General features: G+C 38.4%; 1 protein-coding gene across 1 annotated transcript in view; it reads left to right on the top strand.

Moving 5' to 3' along the window:
• Positions 1 to 16657, top strand: part of Sema3d (semaphorin 3D) — a 206139-nt gene that overhangs the window by 131526 nt on the left and 57956 nt on the right. Inside the window, exons 5-7 of the mRNA XM_060374236.1 lie at positions 3733 to 3852; positions 10024 to 10117; positions 12534 to 12662. Of these exons, the coding sequence (XP_060230219.1) occupies positions 3733 to 3852; positions 10024 to 10117; positions 12534 to 12662 (343 nt within the window). The remainder of the gene's footprint in view (positions 1 to 3732; positions 3853 to 10023; positions 10118 to 12533; positions 12663 to 16657) is intronic.

Genomic DNA, 16657 nt, shown 5'->3' with positions numbered 1-16657 from the left:
AACATTGCTCCTAGGGGAACAGCCGACTGTCAACACTCCCCATAACACTTCCACAACGCAGGAATGACATTTTGTGACCTAGAGCAGGTAATACAGGACTCAGGCATACTATGTTGTATTTTGTATCAGACTAGCAAGAAAATCCTAAAATAACTCCTAGAAATGTTAAGAATGGGGAATAGTCTAGATATGATTCTAGAGATTTTTGTTCTGTAATCATTAAAATATGACATACATGTCTAAAACTTTATGCTGACCCCTACTTGCCTTTTAATTTATAACAGGAAGAGGAATTTTTTTCTTATGCAAGCATTTCTAAAGGAGCTCCACAAAGAGAGCAACAGAACCAAAATATCTGGGGACAGGGGTCTTTCCTGAGACTGATACTCCAACCAAGGACCATGCATGGAGATAACATAGAACCCCTGCACAGATGTAGCTCATGGCTGCTCAGTATCTAAGTGGGTTCCCTAATAAGGGGAACAGAGAGTGTCTCTGACATGAACTCAGTGGCAGGCTCTTTGATCATCTCCGCCTGAGGGAGGAGCAACATTACCAGGCCATAAATGAGGACAATGCAGCCAGTCCTGGTGAGACCTGATAATCTAGGGTCAGATGGAAGGGGAGGAGGACCTCCCCTATCAGAGGACTTGGGGAGGGTCATGGGAGGAGAAAAGGGAAGGAGGGTGAGATTAGGAGGGAATGAGGGAGGGGGCTACAGCTGGGATACAAAGTGAATAAACTGTAATTAATATAAAAAATCAAAATTGAATTTAAGAAAAAGAACCTTAAAAATTGCCATCTAAATTTTATGTGCTAAAACGAAGCTTTAGATTGAATGATTAAATGACTGGCAATGTAAGAAAGCCACCTCATTCTAGCCACTCAGCTTTAATCAACCTCCTCTGTACAGCTGCTGGTACAGAACAAAAGATCAAAGTAACAAAGTCCATATCCAGAAGCCAGGTAAAGGCTAGGAGGTATGTAAACTTCCCTTCTTAACCAAGATGTCATCATTAACTTTTTATTTTTCTGATCACAAGTGATTTTATATTTTTGCATTGGGTGTTTCCTATTATCTTGTCTCCATTGTCAAAAACCTTTAGTGAGTATATATTTTTAATTATTATTTCTGTTATTATTTACTATAATTTATTCACTTTGCATTGCATCCTGGCTGTAGACCCTCCCTCACCCCCTTCCATCCCATCCCATCCTCCCTCCCTCTTGTAGTCCTATGCCTCTTCCCCAGTCCACTATAGGGGAGGTCTTCCTCTCCTACCATTCCATCCCAGCTCAGAAGTCCCATCAGGATGGGTTGGATACTCTTCCTCTGTGACCTGGCAAGGCTGGCTCCCTCCCCCAGGGGTAGGTGACCAAAGAGCCACAGAGTCCATGTCAGAGACAGCCCCTGCTCCCCTTACTAGGGTACCCACATGAAGACTGAGCTGCCTATGGGCTGCGTCTGAGCAGGGGTTCTAGGTTCTCTCCATTCATAGTTCTTGGTTGGTGCATTGGTCTTTGAAGGACCCTTGGGCCTATATTTTCTGGCTGCGTTGCTCTTCTTGTAGAGCACCTGTCCCCTCCAGGTCTTTCTATCTCCCCCTTTTTCCATAAGATTCACTGCACTCTGCCCAAGTTTGGCCCCAAGTCTCAGCATCTGCCTCATAAAACTGCCTCATACCCGAGGTCCTCTGTAGTAGGCTCCTGCCCTGTTCCCTGTCTTCCCTTCAGCTGATAAACACCTTCAGCAAAATGGCTGGATACCAAGTTAACTCAAAATAATAATAATAATAATAATAATAATAAGTAGCCTTCTTGCATACAAAAGACAAATGGGCTGAGAAAGAAATTAGGAAAACACCTTTCACAATAGCCACAAATAACATGAAGCACCTTGATGTGATTCAAACCATGCAAGTGAAAAACCTGTATGAAAAATACTTCAAGTCTCTGAAGATAGAAATTGAAGAAGATGGAAAGATCTCCCATGCTCATGGATCAGTAAAATTAGTATATTGAAAATGGCCATCCTACCAAAAGGCATCTGTATCTTTCTTCTGAATCCTTCCTCTTTAGTTTACCATCTTAACACTGGCATACCAGACTTACATTTTAATTTTGTTTTATGCGAATATATGTGTGTCTGCTTTTCTGTTATGTATATTATGTGGAAGCAGTTGCCTAAGGCGGCCAGAAGAGGGCGTCAGAGCACCTAGAGCTGGAGTTACAGGGCATGAGGTTTCTGTGGTAGCACACAGGTAAAACCAGATGGGAGTCTAACCTTCAACAGCAGTGACTGTGTTTATTAGCACAGGAAATAGAAGGCCGTCTCTGTACCAATGAACCTGAGGAGTGGACCAGGGGTAAAAAGGATGGGTGAAGGGTTTAAGAACGGGAAAAGTCTTGCAGCCTTAAGGGATTACTTGTCCCTCCTGGAGCCTCTCCTTCCTGAGTTATTTGCCTAAAACTGGGATGAAGGATAACAGATGAGTGAGGAGAAGGTCACCTGTAACCTAGCATGAATCCTGTTTCACAACTGGGGCACTCTACCAATTGTGAACCACCAGGTGTGGATTCTGGGAACATCTTCTGTCGTTAGGATCTCCCACTGCCCAAGAGTGACCATGCTTTAGCGGTGAGGCATAGATGGCCGTCCAGGCACGAAGAAACTGGACTCTTCCTGAAGTTTACTACTTTTTAATTGAACACTTGCCTGCTTTGTATGCCGGATAAATATCTGGAGTGGAAGTGAGAGTAAAATATTCTGAGAGTCCGTGGGGTCATGAGTCATGAATCCATGGTTAAGGAAGTCTTTCTACCTGGGCATTGCATCTTACACTTCTAATCCTCTAATCCCAATACATCAAAGATTAAGGGGGCAGAGCTGCTCTGAATTTAAAGGCAGCTTTGTTGATTTTCCTGGCTGGCCTTGGCTATGCTGTGAGATTATAGCTCTCAAGTTAAAAAGAAAAAGAAAAAGAAAAAAAAATGGCTTCCAACAATTTTGTAGAGATAAGAAATAACCCTCAGTAGGTAAACTTAATAAAATCTATAATGACGTGAATGAATATTCTTAAAGGCAGAGAATTGCTATTTACCAGTAAATCAGTTATAAAGAATAATTCTAAAGATAATGAAAATGTAAAGGAAACTTTAGATACAAGCATGTGTAGAATAAGAATGTGAGTCTTTAATAATTTCCCGACATAAAAATGTTCATGTGGGAAACTGAGAAAAAAGCTGCAGTAAATAATCTGATTTGAAAGGCTTCTTGGTTTCTGAACATAAAAGCCTCTCTGGCAGGGATAAGATACAGATGTGAGAGTGCACGGGGAAGTCCAGTGTTTTGATTGGTGGAGCTCGGACAGTAGGTGTTGTAAACAGTATGACCTCCACGGTCTTGGCTAAGTGTTCCTAAGAGAAATGCTGTGCTCTGTGATAACGTGTCATTCACAGGTTGCATATAGCCATTTGCTGTGTCTCACTGAATATAGTTATAGACTCTGTCCTAACGCTTTAATTACGAGTTCAAGAAATTTTAAAATCACCCCTTTAGTCACAATTTCCATATGTGAAATCTTTGCTATCTTTTTAAGTCAAGTGTTCAAACTCCTTCATAAATCTTTCTGTGTTTTCCATATTTTAGATAAATGCTGCAGTCTCAAAACAAGAAGAAGGAAGAATTGTCTTAGGCTACATAATAATGCTTTTCATTTTTATACCCAATAGACAGAATGTGCAAATTTCATCCGAGTACTTCAACCCTACAATAAGACTCATGTTTACGTGTGTGGAACTGGAGCGTTTCATCCACTGTGTGGATATATTGATCTTGGATCCAACAAGGAGGTAATGAAACTGTAGAAAATGTAATTTACTGTAATGCCTTGTTACAAAATGCTTATAATTCAAAGTGTACACATTTGAGTACAAAGACAACATAACATTATCTGTACAAGAATTAATGTTTCTAAACATTTTATAGATTATACATTAATGCATTTTATTTACCTAATAAGTGTTTTCTACAACATTTTTTTAATGAGATAAATAAACTTTACAATATTAAAATGTTAAAATCAGTTGTTTTATGGAATCTGCATATACCTTTATTTATCCTTTTTAATAATATCTGTATACACACATATACATTTACATATATGTTTATAAATTATGATGCTGTGAAAATGCATTTTACATGTAAGCATTTATAATGTAACTATATGTCATAAGTTTTCATTTTGTTCTTTAAAGTTGACCTGATGTATTTGTTAACAATGGTGGAAAGCAAGTACAGAGAACTTCAATAGTTTCCTGCACTGTGTAGACATTCACTCACACTGAAATCATTAGGTTTTCTGGGCTAAATTAATGGGGTGGAAATAAAGGATATATTAGTTAAGATTAATTTATCCCAGATATCAATGAGCATTTCTAATAAATGAGAAACATGCAGATTTCACAATTTTTACAGAAATGAATGTTTCAAGTACTCTGTGTTATATAGACTGTTATGTGCACTGAATGAATTTTTTCCCCTTTGGAATTTCACAAACTCTGAGGCTAGCACCATTGCAATTCCTAATAGATAGGCTAGTAAAACTGGATTTTGGTGGGTGTCCAAACAGTCTAGCAAAGCCGGCATGACTAGCCAAGTTTGAGACATGTGCTCTATGCTTTTCCTTTGTAGGCACTATCCTCATGTTTATGCATGTATTTTCTGTGTATAACCATACGTATTTGGAGTTCGTGTGCTTGAGAGTAAAGTCTGGGCTTATGAAAAAGGTTTCTTTATGTTAATTTAACTGATTCATGCAGAGGTCAAACCTGCAACTGTGGCCAGACAGATTTTTCTCTTTCCAATGCAGACTCAACTGCTTGAAAAGAAAGCAACACTGATGGTTAAATTCTGAACCATCAGGAGATCTGGCAACTGAATCCATCATTTCTTGTTGCTGCTGTAATGTCCTCCAGCCTAGCTTTGATGAAGGGCTGTATATTACAGTAGCTTGCAGCACGGGCTATAATTACAGGAGCACCCCACAGCTTGTGTGTGGATTTAGGCCTGAGGATAAAGGCCAAACTCCCAACCTGCCCAGGGAAGCATACAGTGTGCTCTACCTCTTAAAGTCAAGCTTCCTAAAAGGGAATTTAAATGGAGCTAATTACTGAGCTTGGGACTTGTCAAGAAGGTCCAGGCAGTCAAATTTACAAGTTTTCCTAATAGAATTATGTGAGGAGAGGGATACTGAGACCGGGCACTTCCAGCTGGCCTGGCGGGCAGGCAACTGCGCGATCACGCATGTTTCTCTGCTTTTATGTATTATTAATTCCAAGAAATTATATTTCTAGAAGCTTACAAACCCTTTCCATTTCTAATAGATAAGCTTACCCTGAAAGAGAATGGGAAGAGGATAGAGTGTAAGCTAAAGGCTGGAAGAAGCTACCCCGAGAGTGGGGTGGGGGGGGGGGGCAGCCGGTCAGAGTGGTGGGTTCAATGAGAGAAAGAAAGGGTGATAGCTATAATGAGCCCCAGGAAGTTGACAGGGATTTGGCAGGTGAGATGAGACTATTTACTGAGATAAGAACAGTGGCAAGCTTGTGGGGAAGGCAGTGAGTTAGTAATTGCATATTTTACATTTAAACCTGGTGCTCCAAGGGGCTTCCTGGATCTTAACTCAGAAGGGAAGTCAAGGCAGCTGTCGACAGCTTCAGACAGCACTTTCAAGAATCAAGTTTGACTGTGTACCAGTTCCAGTATGTTTGTGCATATAGCATAAACTTTCTGAGGTTTTGTTTATTCAGTAACGTGTGATGGTGACAAGAGGGAGTGCATACAGAGTTATTTTAAGTATCAAATAAAAGTTTTCGTCAACGTGATCGCGGCCAGAGGCTGAGGCAGCATGCCCAGGGCCTGCATGGGTCTGCACCAAATGGGACCTGAGAAGAAGTGGACACATATCCATTCCGACCCCAGAGGCTATCTCCAATTAAATAACCACTTGCAAATGAAACTTTACTTTCCTTCAAGAGAATCTCAGTGGGAAAACAGGCTACTCCTCAGGGCAGGCCTCCTGCCCAGCAGTAGATGGCCAGAACTGAACAGAAAATGAATTCAAAGTCATCTTTGGAGGTTGCTTGTTTTATATGTCAAGATATGGCTTTTTCTTTTAAAAAAATATTGTTCTAATATTTTTGTTTTTATTGTTTATATGTAGTTTCCTTTTCTTTTTTTACCCTACAGGTCCTTTGCATATATATTATGGCTTCAGGTTTAGTTTTTCCATGAGATTCTTGAATATGTGTATGAGTCAGTCTCCATTTCTTATGTTTCTTCCTTTTGTTAGTTTTGCCCAATTTCGAAGTGTTAATTTTTGTTTTATGTTATATTTTGTTATCCTTTAGAAGCCTGATATTTTTTTTATGATAGACAGAAAGGGATCTGCATAGGAAGAATGGTAGTGAGGAATTAGGAGAGAGAGAGGAGAAAACATAATCAAGATTTATTATGTGAAAAAATATTTTCTGTAAAAATATAGTGATTGAAAATATTTTGACATAGTTTAAAATTAGCTCATTAGTGACAAGAACATAGAAAGTTAAAGTAATAGAAGTCCCCTCTCTTTACAAATTCATGCAATTTATAAAATAACATGTATTGCTATAAGTGCATTATAATGTAAAGTAAATAGAATTATATTGATGTTCTATAGCCTTGAGAATTTTTTCATGGCTATTTAATAAATGAGTTTGCCAAGCATGGTGGTATACACCTATAGTCCCAGTGGTTAGAAAGTAGATATAAAAGGGTCAGAGGGCATCAAAGACAGTCAGGAATACATAAGCAGTTCAAGGTCACCCAGGGATATATGAGGTGCAACCTCAATTTAGAAAAAAAATAAGAAAAAGAGGAAGAAAGAGACAGAAAGAAAGAGAGAAAAGAAAGAAAGAAAGAAAGAAAGAAAGAAAAAGAAAGAAAGAAAGAAAGAAAGAAAGAAAGAAAGAAAGAAAGAAAGAGAGGAAGAAAGAGAGGAAGGAAGAAAGAAATTGGAAGTTTGGAAGTAAAGGTTGCCCATCTAGAACCTAAACAGCTCATCTTTAAAAGGGTTGTGTGCTGACAGTCACTGAGTTTCACATGGTAATTAATTTCTCCTTCTGAGCCTCTTACATGTTTATTCTGAGAGAGAGAAAAAGAGTGTGTGTGTGTGTGTGTGTGTGTGTGTGTGTGTGTGTGTGTGTTACGTGCTATGGAGCATAGGTAGAGTTGTGTCTTCTTATATGTTTATTCTGAGAGAGAGAGGAAGAGAGAGAGAGAGTGTGTGTGTGTGTGTGTGTTACATGCTATGGAGCATAGGTAGAGTTGTGTCCTTCTGCAATGTGGGTCCAGAGGATGAGATTCTGGCTGTCAGGCTTTGCAAAATTTCCTGAGCCATCTTTTCCCATGGAGTCATCTTCCAGCCTCTAACAATATTTCTGTAGGTGCAGTCCAAAGAGATACATTTTCAGGTAATTAATTAAACTAAAGGAATTTTTTTGAAGCATTTCTTACAAAATGGAAGTTTAGACACTTAGACTCATCTCAAATGACAGCATATTCAGGAAATAACCTGGTGTCCTCTGTCCCTTTTGCTTCACTCCTTGCTTTCTAAATAAACGCAATGGGTGGTTCTTTCTTGTTGAAGAGCAATCTGCTGTAACAAAGATATGCTGTCCAGATTGCCTGCCGTGTGGCTTTCGCTTCAGATTTGCATGGGCTGAGTCATCTCCTAGCTGCTGGAAGGTGGTGTTGTCATTGTTATGAGACACTAGGGATCATGGGGCTGAGTTTATTATGCATGCATATTTTTCTTGGAAAGTTCTACATAAGATGACTTTTCCCTGACTATCAAAAGTCTGCCAATGTCATTCTGTCTGTGGCCACTATTATAAAAATAGATGCTTCTGCCAAAATAACTATGTTTCTTTCACACACAGTGTTTTCATAGTAGTGAAAATACTACAACAGGATTTTTTTTTCACCCCACATATGTCAACATCTCTAAAAATGCACTGCTGCACTGTTTGAGGACACTTTCATGTCATTAGGAATTTTTAAAAGTCACCAGTCTTAAACAATACAGTATAATTGAAAATGCCTAGTTATGTAAATAGTAATTATCATGTTGAAAATTTAAATCGGACATAGTAAGTTCTATCATTTTTGAGATGTAGTTCTGTTTTGTTTCTTTTTTTATTATTTTTTTCTTCACAACTTATTCATTCTATATCCCTATTGAAGCCCCCTCACTCAACTCCCCCCAGTCCCACCCTCCTTCCCTCTTCCATCCATCCCCTAGTCCACTGAGAACCGGAGTTCCCCACTATTGCCATCTGCCCGTAGCTTATCAAGTCTCATCAGGACTGCTTGGATCTTCTTCCTCTGTGGCCTGGCAAGGCTGCATCTTCAGGGGCAAGTGATCAAAGAGCAGGCAACTGAGTTCATGATAGAGGCAGCTCTTGCTCCCCTTACTTGGTTTTCCACATGGAGACTGAGCTGCCAATAGGCTACATCTGAGCAGGGGGTCTAGGTCCTCTCCATGCGTGGTCCTCCCCTCCGTTGGTGCATAGGTCTCTACAAGAATTCTCTGTGTAGCAAAATAGAACCTAGACCTCCTGACTTTCCTGCCTCTACTTCCCAGGTAGAAGTCCCACAGGTAAGCACCACCATGCCCAAAAGTAAATGTATTTACTTATCTACCTATTTATTTACTAATTTATTAATTTATTTTTAAAGTTTATTTATTTATAATTATAAGCTTATTATTATTGTTTATTATTATTTGTTTTTTTGAGACAGGGTTTCACTGTGTAGCCTTGGCTAGCCTGGTCTCTCTTTGTAGACCAAGTTGTCCTTGAACTCAGATCTGCCTCCTTCTGCCTCCCAGGTGCTGGTTACAGGCATGAGCCAGCACCACCTGGCTGCCAATTTATTTCTTGAAAGTTGATTGGAGACTGGGAAATGACTAAATGGGTAAACATGATTGCTAAATAAGCAGGAGGAACAAGAACAGTGTTGAGATCCCCTGGACCCTCATAAAGCCAAGCACAGAAGCACGCTAGCCCAGTACTCCCTGTTGTGAGATCAGAGCTAGAGACCAGAGCATTTCCTCAGAAGCTCACTGCCAGATTCTGTTTCAAACAGGGTGCAAGATGAGAACCAGCATCTGAGGTTATCCTCTGACCTTCACACATACAGCTTCATGGAACACACAGTTACACAGTCAAATACACACATACATTTAAATAATGAAAGAATTTTTTTTAACCTAGGTACATTATTAAACTTGTGCTGGTAAAGTGTTGGTAAAGTTGGCAAAGAGCTTGCAGTGAGAGCACAAAGACCCAAGTTCAGGCTCCCACAATCTGCATAACAAACAGATGTTACACATGTCCATAATCTCAGCATGGTCAAGATGGAGATATGTAGTCCCTGAGCTAGCTGGCCAGCCATCCTAGCCAAACTCATGAGCCTCCAGCTCAATGTAAGACCTGGTCTCAAAAAATGAGGTGGAGTAGTACATCTAAAGAAGACACCTGATATAAAGTCTAGCCTCCACATTTATGAGCACACAAAGGTGTAGGTACCCTCATGAGCATGTGCACACATGTGCTAAAACCTAGACACACATACACACTTAACACAAGAAAAAAAAATAATCTTAGGAAATACTGATATCTTGTGGGTTTGTTTTGTTTTGTTTTGTTTTTTGTTTGTTTGTTTGTTTGTTTAACTGAGAGTGGTCCAGACAAAATGCATTTTGAGTCAAGTGTTACTTCAACCTGAACACTTATTGAGCCTCTTGAGTAAAAAGGAGTCTGCTAAGATGCAAATTGTGCCTAAAGAGTTAAGTCAGAGCATGATGCGTGTACTGTTTGTTCAGTTCATTCTTATTAGGTTAATGAATGGGAACCTAACTCTTATCTGCTCTGTTCCTGCTGACTGTGATATATTTAAAAACATCGCTGTATTTCTTACCACAGGAACTCATATTTAAACTAGACATGCATAACTTGGAGTCTGGCAGACTGAAATGTCCCTTTGATCCTCAGCAGCCTTTTGCTTCTGTAATGACAGGTAAGATCAGTGCAAACAAGTTTTATGTCTAAGTAACTTTCTGAAAAGGCCTGTGTAGACTAAAACCCATTTTCTAACCGCATTGAAGATAATTTTGGATAAACCCTGCCCCACATGTTGGTGCCAGTCTCTCTGTATGAACAGCATCATCTGTGAAGTAAATGAGGTGACAGCACAGATGCTTTTAAAACAAATGTCTAGCTAAATCTTCTCAAATGTAAATGTCATACATTGTTGTCCTAAAACTCCTTTTACTTATGTGGCATTTTTCTAATACTCGACATTGAACTTTCTTAACTCAGGAGGAGTGTCATATACATCAATTCTTTTTTTTAATTAAATTTTTATTTTTTATATTAATTACAGTTTATTTGCTCTGTATTTCAGCTGTAGCCCTCTCCCTCATCCCCTCCCAATCCCACCTTCCCTCCCCCTTCTTCTCCTATGCCCCTCTCCATATCCATGGATAAGGGAGGTCCTCTTCCCCTTCCATCTGACCCTAGCTTATATATCAATTCTTAAATAAAGAAAGAAAGAAACCGTGACTCAAGCTACAGAATAAAGTTACAGAATGTCTAAGCATATTTCCCCTCATATCTCTAATAATGTGAGGAGGCTTCTTTGCTCGTGCATGCAACCCTGTCTGGCTTTCCGTACATCTTAAATTCTCACAGAAAAGACTGTCCTGTTGAAAGAAGGCCATGCTGTATGGTCTGAACTGTGTTCTAAAGAACATCAGCAGGACCCCTGAATTTTAAACATTATAAACATGCCATTGTTTTGGTTGGTGCATGACTTTATTCTCTTATTATGTAACTTGTCTATCAAATGTTTGAGTAGACGATAAGAGTGAAGCACCATGACATTTTAATTTCCACATAGTGAGAACCAGGAATTTTGCTTTGAAGAGAGTGTGTGTGTTGTGAGGTTATACAACCCATGTTAATTTCTTCTTAGTAGATAGAATAGGATGATTTTTATCAGTTATGTGGGAGTGATGAACCCTTAATAAACATATTTTTCTGACAAAATATTGACATATTTGTAGTATATTTCAAATAATATACTGCTTCCTTTTTTTCCTAGATTCCTAATAAAGCTTTTGGTTGACATTATCATTTGCTCCTCTATATTTTTAATTTTTTAGTTCATATGGAACCACTGATATTTATCTGATATGTTAGAAAAATGTCTTACAGTGGTGGAGATGGTGTATCTGCATCAAGTGTATCACTCGATATGTATATATATTTAGTAGGTGACCTCTGAAATTTAGGTTGAAGCGTACCAAGATGTACAGTGAAAAGCTCTTGGACATAAGCAGAGAAATTTAAAAAAAATGTTTTAATCATTTCCCATACAGTTTTAAGATTATACTTCCAAAAAATAAGTTACATTTCAATGATAATATTGTTTTTATCCATTATATAGATAGTGAAGAAATTTAAATGCTCTACACAGACTAGGCATTTTCACTTTGTACTTTTGGGTGTAACCCAAAGAAGTTTCCTGTAAAAAAAAAAAATCCCTTGAAATAGCAGAGTTTTAGTTCTCCAAAGGACAACACATCATGTTGCAGGGACAGCCTTCTTCCTGCCTTCCTCCCTAGTACTCCAACAAGCAGTGGGAAACAGAGGGCATTGATCCGTAAACTCGCTCAGGCTTAACTCACCCTTATCTCTTTCCCTTGGTTCCTGCTTTTTTCTTCTTCTACTCCTGTGTTTCTGTGCTTTCTCTCTCTCCTCCTCCTCACTTTCTGCTGCTTTCTCCCCACTCCACTTCCTACTCTCTTTATTCTACTCTTCTCTCTCTCTTGTCTGTTATTCCTCGTTCTCTCCTTGATGAAACATTCATTGTAGACAATATAGGACCAAAACTTTAGGATGCAGCCAGAGCACAGTCTTCCCTTTGTGTACCCAAGCTTTAGAGATATGGTCACCTCAAGGAATGTTGCATGTTATAATTATAACAGATGACTGCAGTGTTGAAAGCTCCCTTTCAGCATGGGATGGACAAAGAAAAGCTGTGGACAGGGAGGTTGTCTCGGTTAAACAAATACTAATTTCACCATCCATTCTACTTTTGGCATTTAATTTTTAATATTATGAGAGTTTCTTCAAAGAGGGTCTCCTAATGATTCTTTTTCTCTGCTTATTTGTGAATAAATATTAAAGACGAGTATACCCAAAGAGAAGTCAATGCATCCACTGTTATTAAATCAGACTAGGTCTTTTTGGATATTCAGCCTCTGCTTATCAATGCTAATTGGGTTACTCCTTTGCCTAAGCTATTTCTTCAGAAATTGGAAAATGGATGAAACAACATGTGCCAGTGTTAAGCAGACCATGTTCTGGGGGTCATGTGGACGTCTACTTCCGTTATCTTAGCAATCGTGTGTTTCCTTTGCTTCTTGCAGATGAGTACCTCTACTCTGGAACAGCTTCTGATTTCCTTGGCAAAGACACTGCGTTCACAAGGTCCCTTGGGCTGACACAGGACCACCATTACATTAGAACTGACATTTCAGAGCATTACTGGCTCAATGGTTAGTGATGTTTCTCTTCTGTTTGTTTTGACTTTGCTTTTGGAAAAATAAGAAGATCATTAATATGCATTCAGACATGTGTGGGGAGAGTTGGTTTTGTACAGCATTTAAGAATATTTTTGAAATGATTTCACGTATAATTAGACTTATCTCCAGAAACTGTGTGTGTGTGTGTGTGTGTGTGTGTGTGCATGTGTGTGCGCGTACACACAGATATTTAGTGACGGTATCTACTCTTGTGCTCTAATAAGACTATTTAAAAAAAAAAGATTTATAATGACATTGGAGACATTATCATTTTAACACTTTAAACTTTTTTAACACTTTGAATTTTAACGATGAATAAAGTGTAGATGTGAAAAGTTGAATGATTTGACCAAATCTCATAATCTACCAGCTGCAGAGCTAGGGTTTAAGCTGTCAGTCTGTGTTCTGTGTTTTAATTACAAAGTTTATTAGATAGCAATCCTACCTTCTTTGTTGTATTTTAATTTTCACATAAATCATATATGTTTTAATAATTGTATACGCTGTATAAACTTGAATAATTAACATTTTCTATTTCTTGACATGTAGATAAATTTAATCCTAACTTCTGCTGCTAAAATGTTTTTGTTTGGAGACAGCACTCAAAATTTTTTAAAATATTTTTATATTGGTTTGTCTAATTATTATTTTAATTAAATATTATGTAGTTGTTGTGGTTTAAAAAGCTGGGAGTTTTTCTTTTAATCCCTAAGGAATTTATGTGGTTACATAAAGGACTAATACAAGACCATTTCACCCACTGTCTTACTTTATTTCACTTACAAGGGAAAATAACACACAGTTTTATTCAAAGAGTCAGATCACATTTACTATTCCCACCAAAATTAGTGGGGTTAACTAGCAGGGAAGGGCAAGCCAGAGATTTCCAAAGAACTATCTTCCTATCTTTGAGTGTTTTTTTTTTTTTAACAGTGACATATAAACAAACGGAAAGACACTTTTAAGACATTCCTTTTGTCAAAACCTGCAAATCAATTTGTTTACACAGTAAAGTGATTTTCAAACTGGCCAAAAAGGAAAAGAAATCTACTAAAAATTAATGGGTTTTGGAATTACTTGATTTGAGAGCTACATTGTAGATTTCTCCTTTGATACCTGCTTAGATAAACATTCTCAGGGCTTTAAAGTAAAACACAAAATTGCATCTTTTTTATTTAGGGATGGCAAATATCCTCAAAGGAAGAGCCCATTAGGAGATACTGTAGTCATTCTTCATCATGACATGCCCATAAGGAAGTCTATGTATGCAATTTTTATTTGCCTAAAATGCTATTATTGTTATTCCTATTTGAGTAGAGTTACAAAATAGGACAACGTTCATTGGCCTGTCACTTGCCCGGTACAGGTCTTCTGAGCCTTTTTTATAGCTGAGTGTTGCGCCACTCAGTGGACCTACATGGAGGATGGTGGCTGAGCACAAAAACAAGGAATGTGCTGCTAAGCACGGAGTGTCAGGGTAGTGAACAAGGAGGCTGGAAACAGTTTCATGAATTTGAGGAACAATATTGATGATTTTACTTTTTAATCAGGAAAGTGTGTGTGTGTGTGTGTGTGTGTGTGTGTGTGTGTGTGTGTTGTGTGTGTGCTGTGTGTGTGTGTGTGTGTGTGTTTCTTTAAGTTAACTAGCCACCCACTAAAGACTGAAAGACAGAGATGTGGCCAGGAAGACCAGTCCATTGAGAAGATGAACACAAATGAAAGGGAATAGAAACAAAAGTAGCAGCAGTTAGAAGGATATGAAAATATACAGCAAAGAATATGCGAAAGCAGCAATATTTGTTTGTGACTAGGAGAAGCCACAGGGCGTATGCTGAGTTTAAGACATACACCACAAGAGAGCGAAATTGAAGGTAGCAGAAAAGATGTATAGTAGGAACTTTCTTAGGAATTAGGAAAGCTAACACTCCTGAAAAGCTATTTAAGACAATTTGTACTGGTGAGTAGGCAAAGTGATCAAATGACATGACTTGCATTTAAAGATACCTCGGTCATCATTCAATTCTTGAACTCCACTAACCTGCATCAACTTTACACATACACACAGACATGCGTGCGCGCACACACACACACACACACACACACAAAATACCTGTTTGTTTTGAACACAATTATTTGTTCTTAAATATTGATTATCACTTATCTGGGAACTTGACCAAAATGTTTTGGGCATTCTAATCTTTGTTAACTGATGAGGCTTCTAGTGATGAATTCCCAGGCGCTTCTACGTAGTATGGCAAACCATAAACGTACAAAGTTAAGTGCTGAATTTGTGTCAGGATAACCACCACTGATATCATTATTTCTGAGAGTGGGAGAAGTAAAAGCCAATATAGAAAACCTAAATGTTCTTTGACTTTCCCTCACATCTCTTTAACATTTAAACTATTGCATACCTTTCCTTTCCTTTTCTTCCTTCTCAGTGAGCTCATTCTTCTTAGTGGTCTCCACTGCAATAGGGTCTGTTTCCTGAAACTATAATCACGATCCTTTCCTTTAAGCGGCCTTAAAAGGTTTATATGGGTTCTTAAATTCTAAGATTGGATTTAAAATTGTTTTATAGAGATAGAAGAATATCTAATCGAGGCATTATACAGCTAGCATTCTTTATAGTAACTTTTCTTAGTGCCACATACAACAAAATAGCCTACAAAAGCAACATAAGGGACGGGGCAGTGTCTTGTGGCTAATGGTTCAAGGGTATTGTGCACTGAGGCAGCTGCTTACACTGTTCCCGCAGTCAGGAAGCAGCAAGACAGGAATGCTGCTCTCAACTCCATTGTTCTGTTTTATCCAGTCTGGGACCATAGCATGAGGAAGAAGATCACTTTTAACCTAATTTGTAAAGCAGAGAGGCTTTGAGGTTTTTTGTGCTTGCTAATTAGTTACTACAAGATGACAATCCTGATTAACCATCATGCTTGCTCTCTCTCTCTCTCTCTCTCTCTCTCTCTCTCTCTTGTTCTTTAAAGATCATTCACTTTAACTGTATCTAAAAAAATCTGTAAGTAATTTTTTAATATCTTGTTTCTCCATTTGAACTGTCCTTCCTCCTTGCCAGTTTCCTGATGTTATCTCTCTTAAATTTTTTAGCTTCCTTCACCTATTTACCTTGTACTTATCTTTCATCCCTTCCTCTCCTTCAATTCCTTTATCTAATCTGTCAGTAAACACCCCTATTTCCTTCAAACCCTCTATTGACCTTGTTCCTTGCATGGCCACTATCATCCTATAAGTGTCATTGCCTCACAGATGTTTTATCATTCCTATTTGATTGTTTACTAACTGATTTCCCTCATCTTCATGTTTCCCTTTCCATTTTTGTAAAATAACAAGCATGTTAGACATTATCTTGGACACTTTCCTAGTGTAATTTTGTTCAATTGTATAATCTTAAAAAAAATTACTATTTGCTTGTTACATTGAGGAAGATATATGAAGCCAGATACTTAGATACTTAACTCGAAGGTTCAGATAAGATTGAAACTGAAATATATCTGTCCTGCTCTGGACAGTAAACTCTTTTCAGTATACATAATAAAGGCTTGCTCTGCACAAGCAAAAATGTTTTCATATTCATGTTTCGTGTCTATGTTCTATGTGGGGCTAAAGCAAAGAGTAAGCCAGACAGAGAAAGTGAGTTCCCATCAGCAGTGGTAGAGGCCAAGGTTCTGGGCAGGACTATGTAAGCGTAATAAACAGCAGGTCCACCAACAGCTACGGGAAAGGAAAGCCAGAGTGAAAGGAACCCAGTGCTTCCAGAGACCCAAACAGTCAGGACTTCCTTGGTCCATGAAAATCAGGCCAGAGCAAAGGAAGCAGAGGAAGATTATAGTAACAATGTAGCATTGTATAATGAGGAGAGAACTGATAGATGAAGGCAAAAGATTGGCTTTGTCAGGGAACATTTCTATCCTCTGTCATGAGAAATGGCCATTTTGTACACACAT

This window comes from Meriones unguiculatus, chromosome 21 (assembly GCF_030254825.1).
Source record: "Meriones unguiculatus strain TT.TT164.6M chromosome 21, Bangor_MerUng_6.1, whole genome shotgun sequence".
NCBI lineage: Eukaryota > Metazoa > Chordata > Mammalia > Rodentia > Muridae > Meriones > Meriones unguiculatus.
Note: the sequence above shows the minus strand (reverse complement) of the source record. Positions and strands in the feature narration are given on the sequence as shown.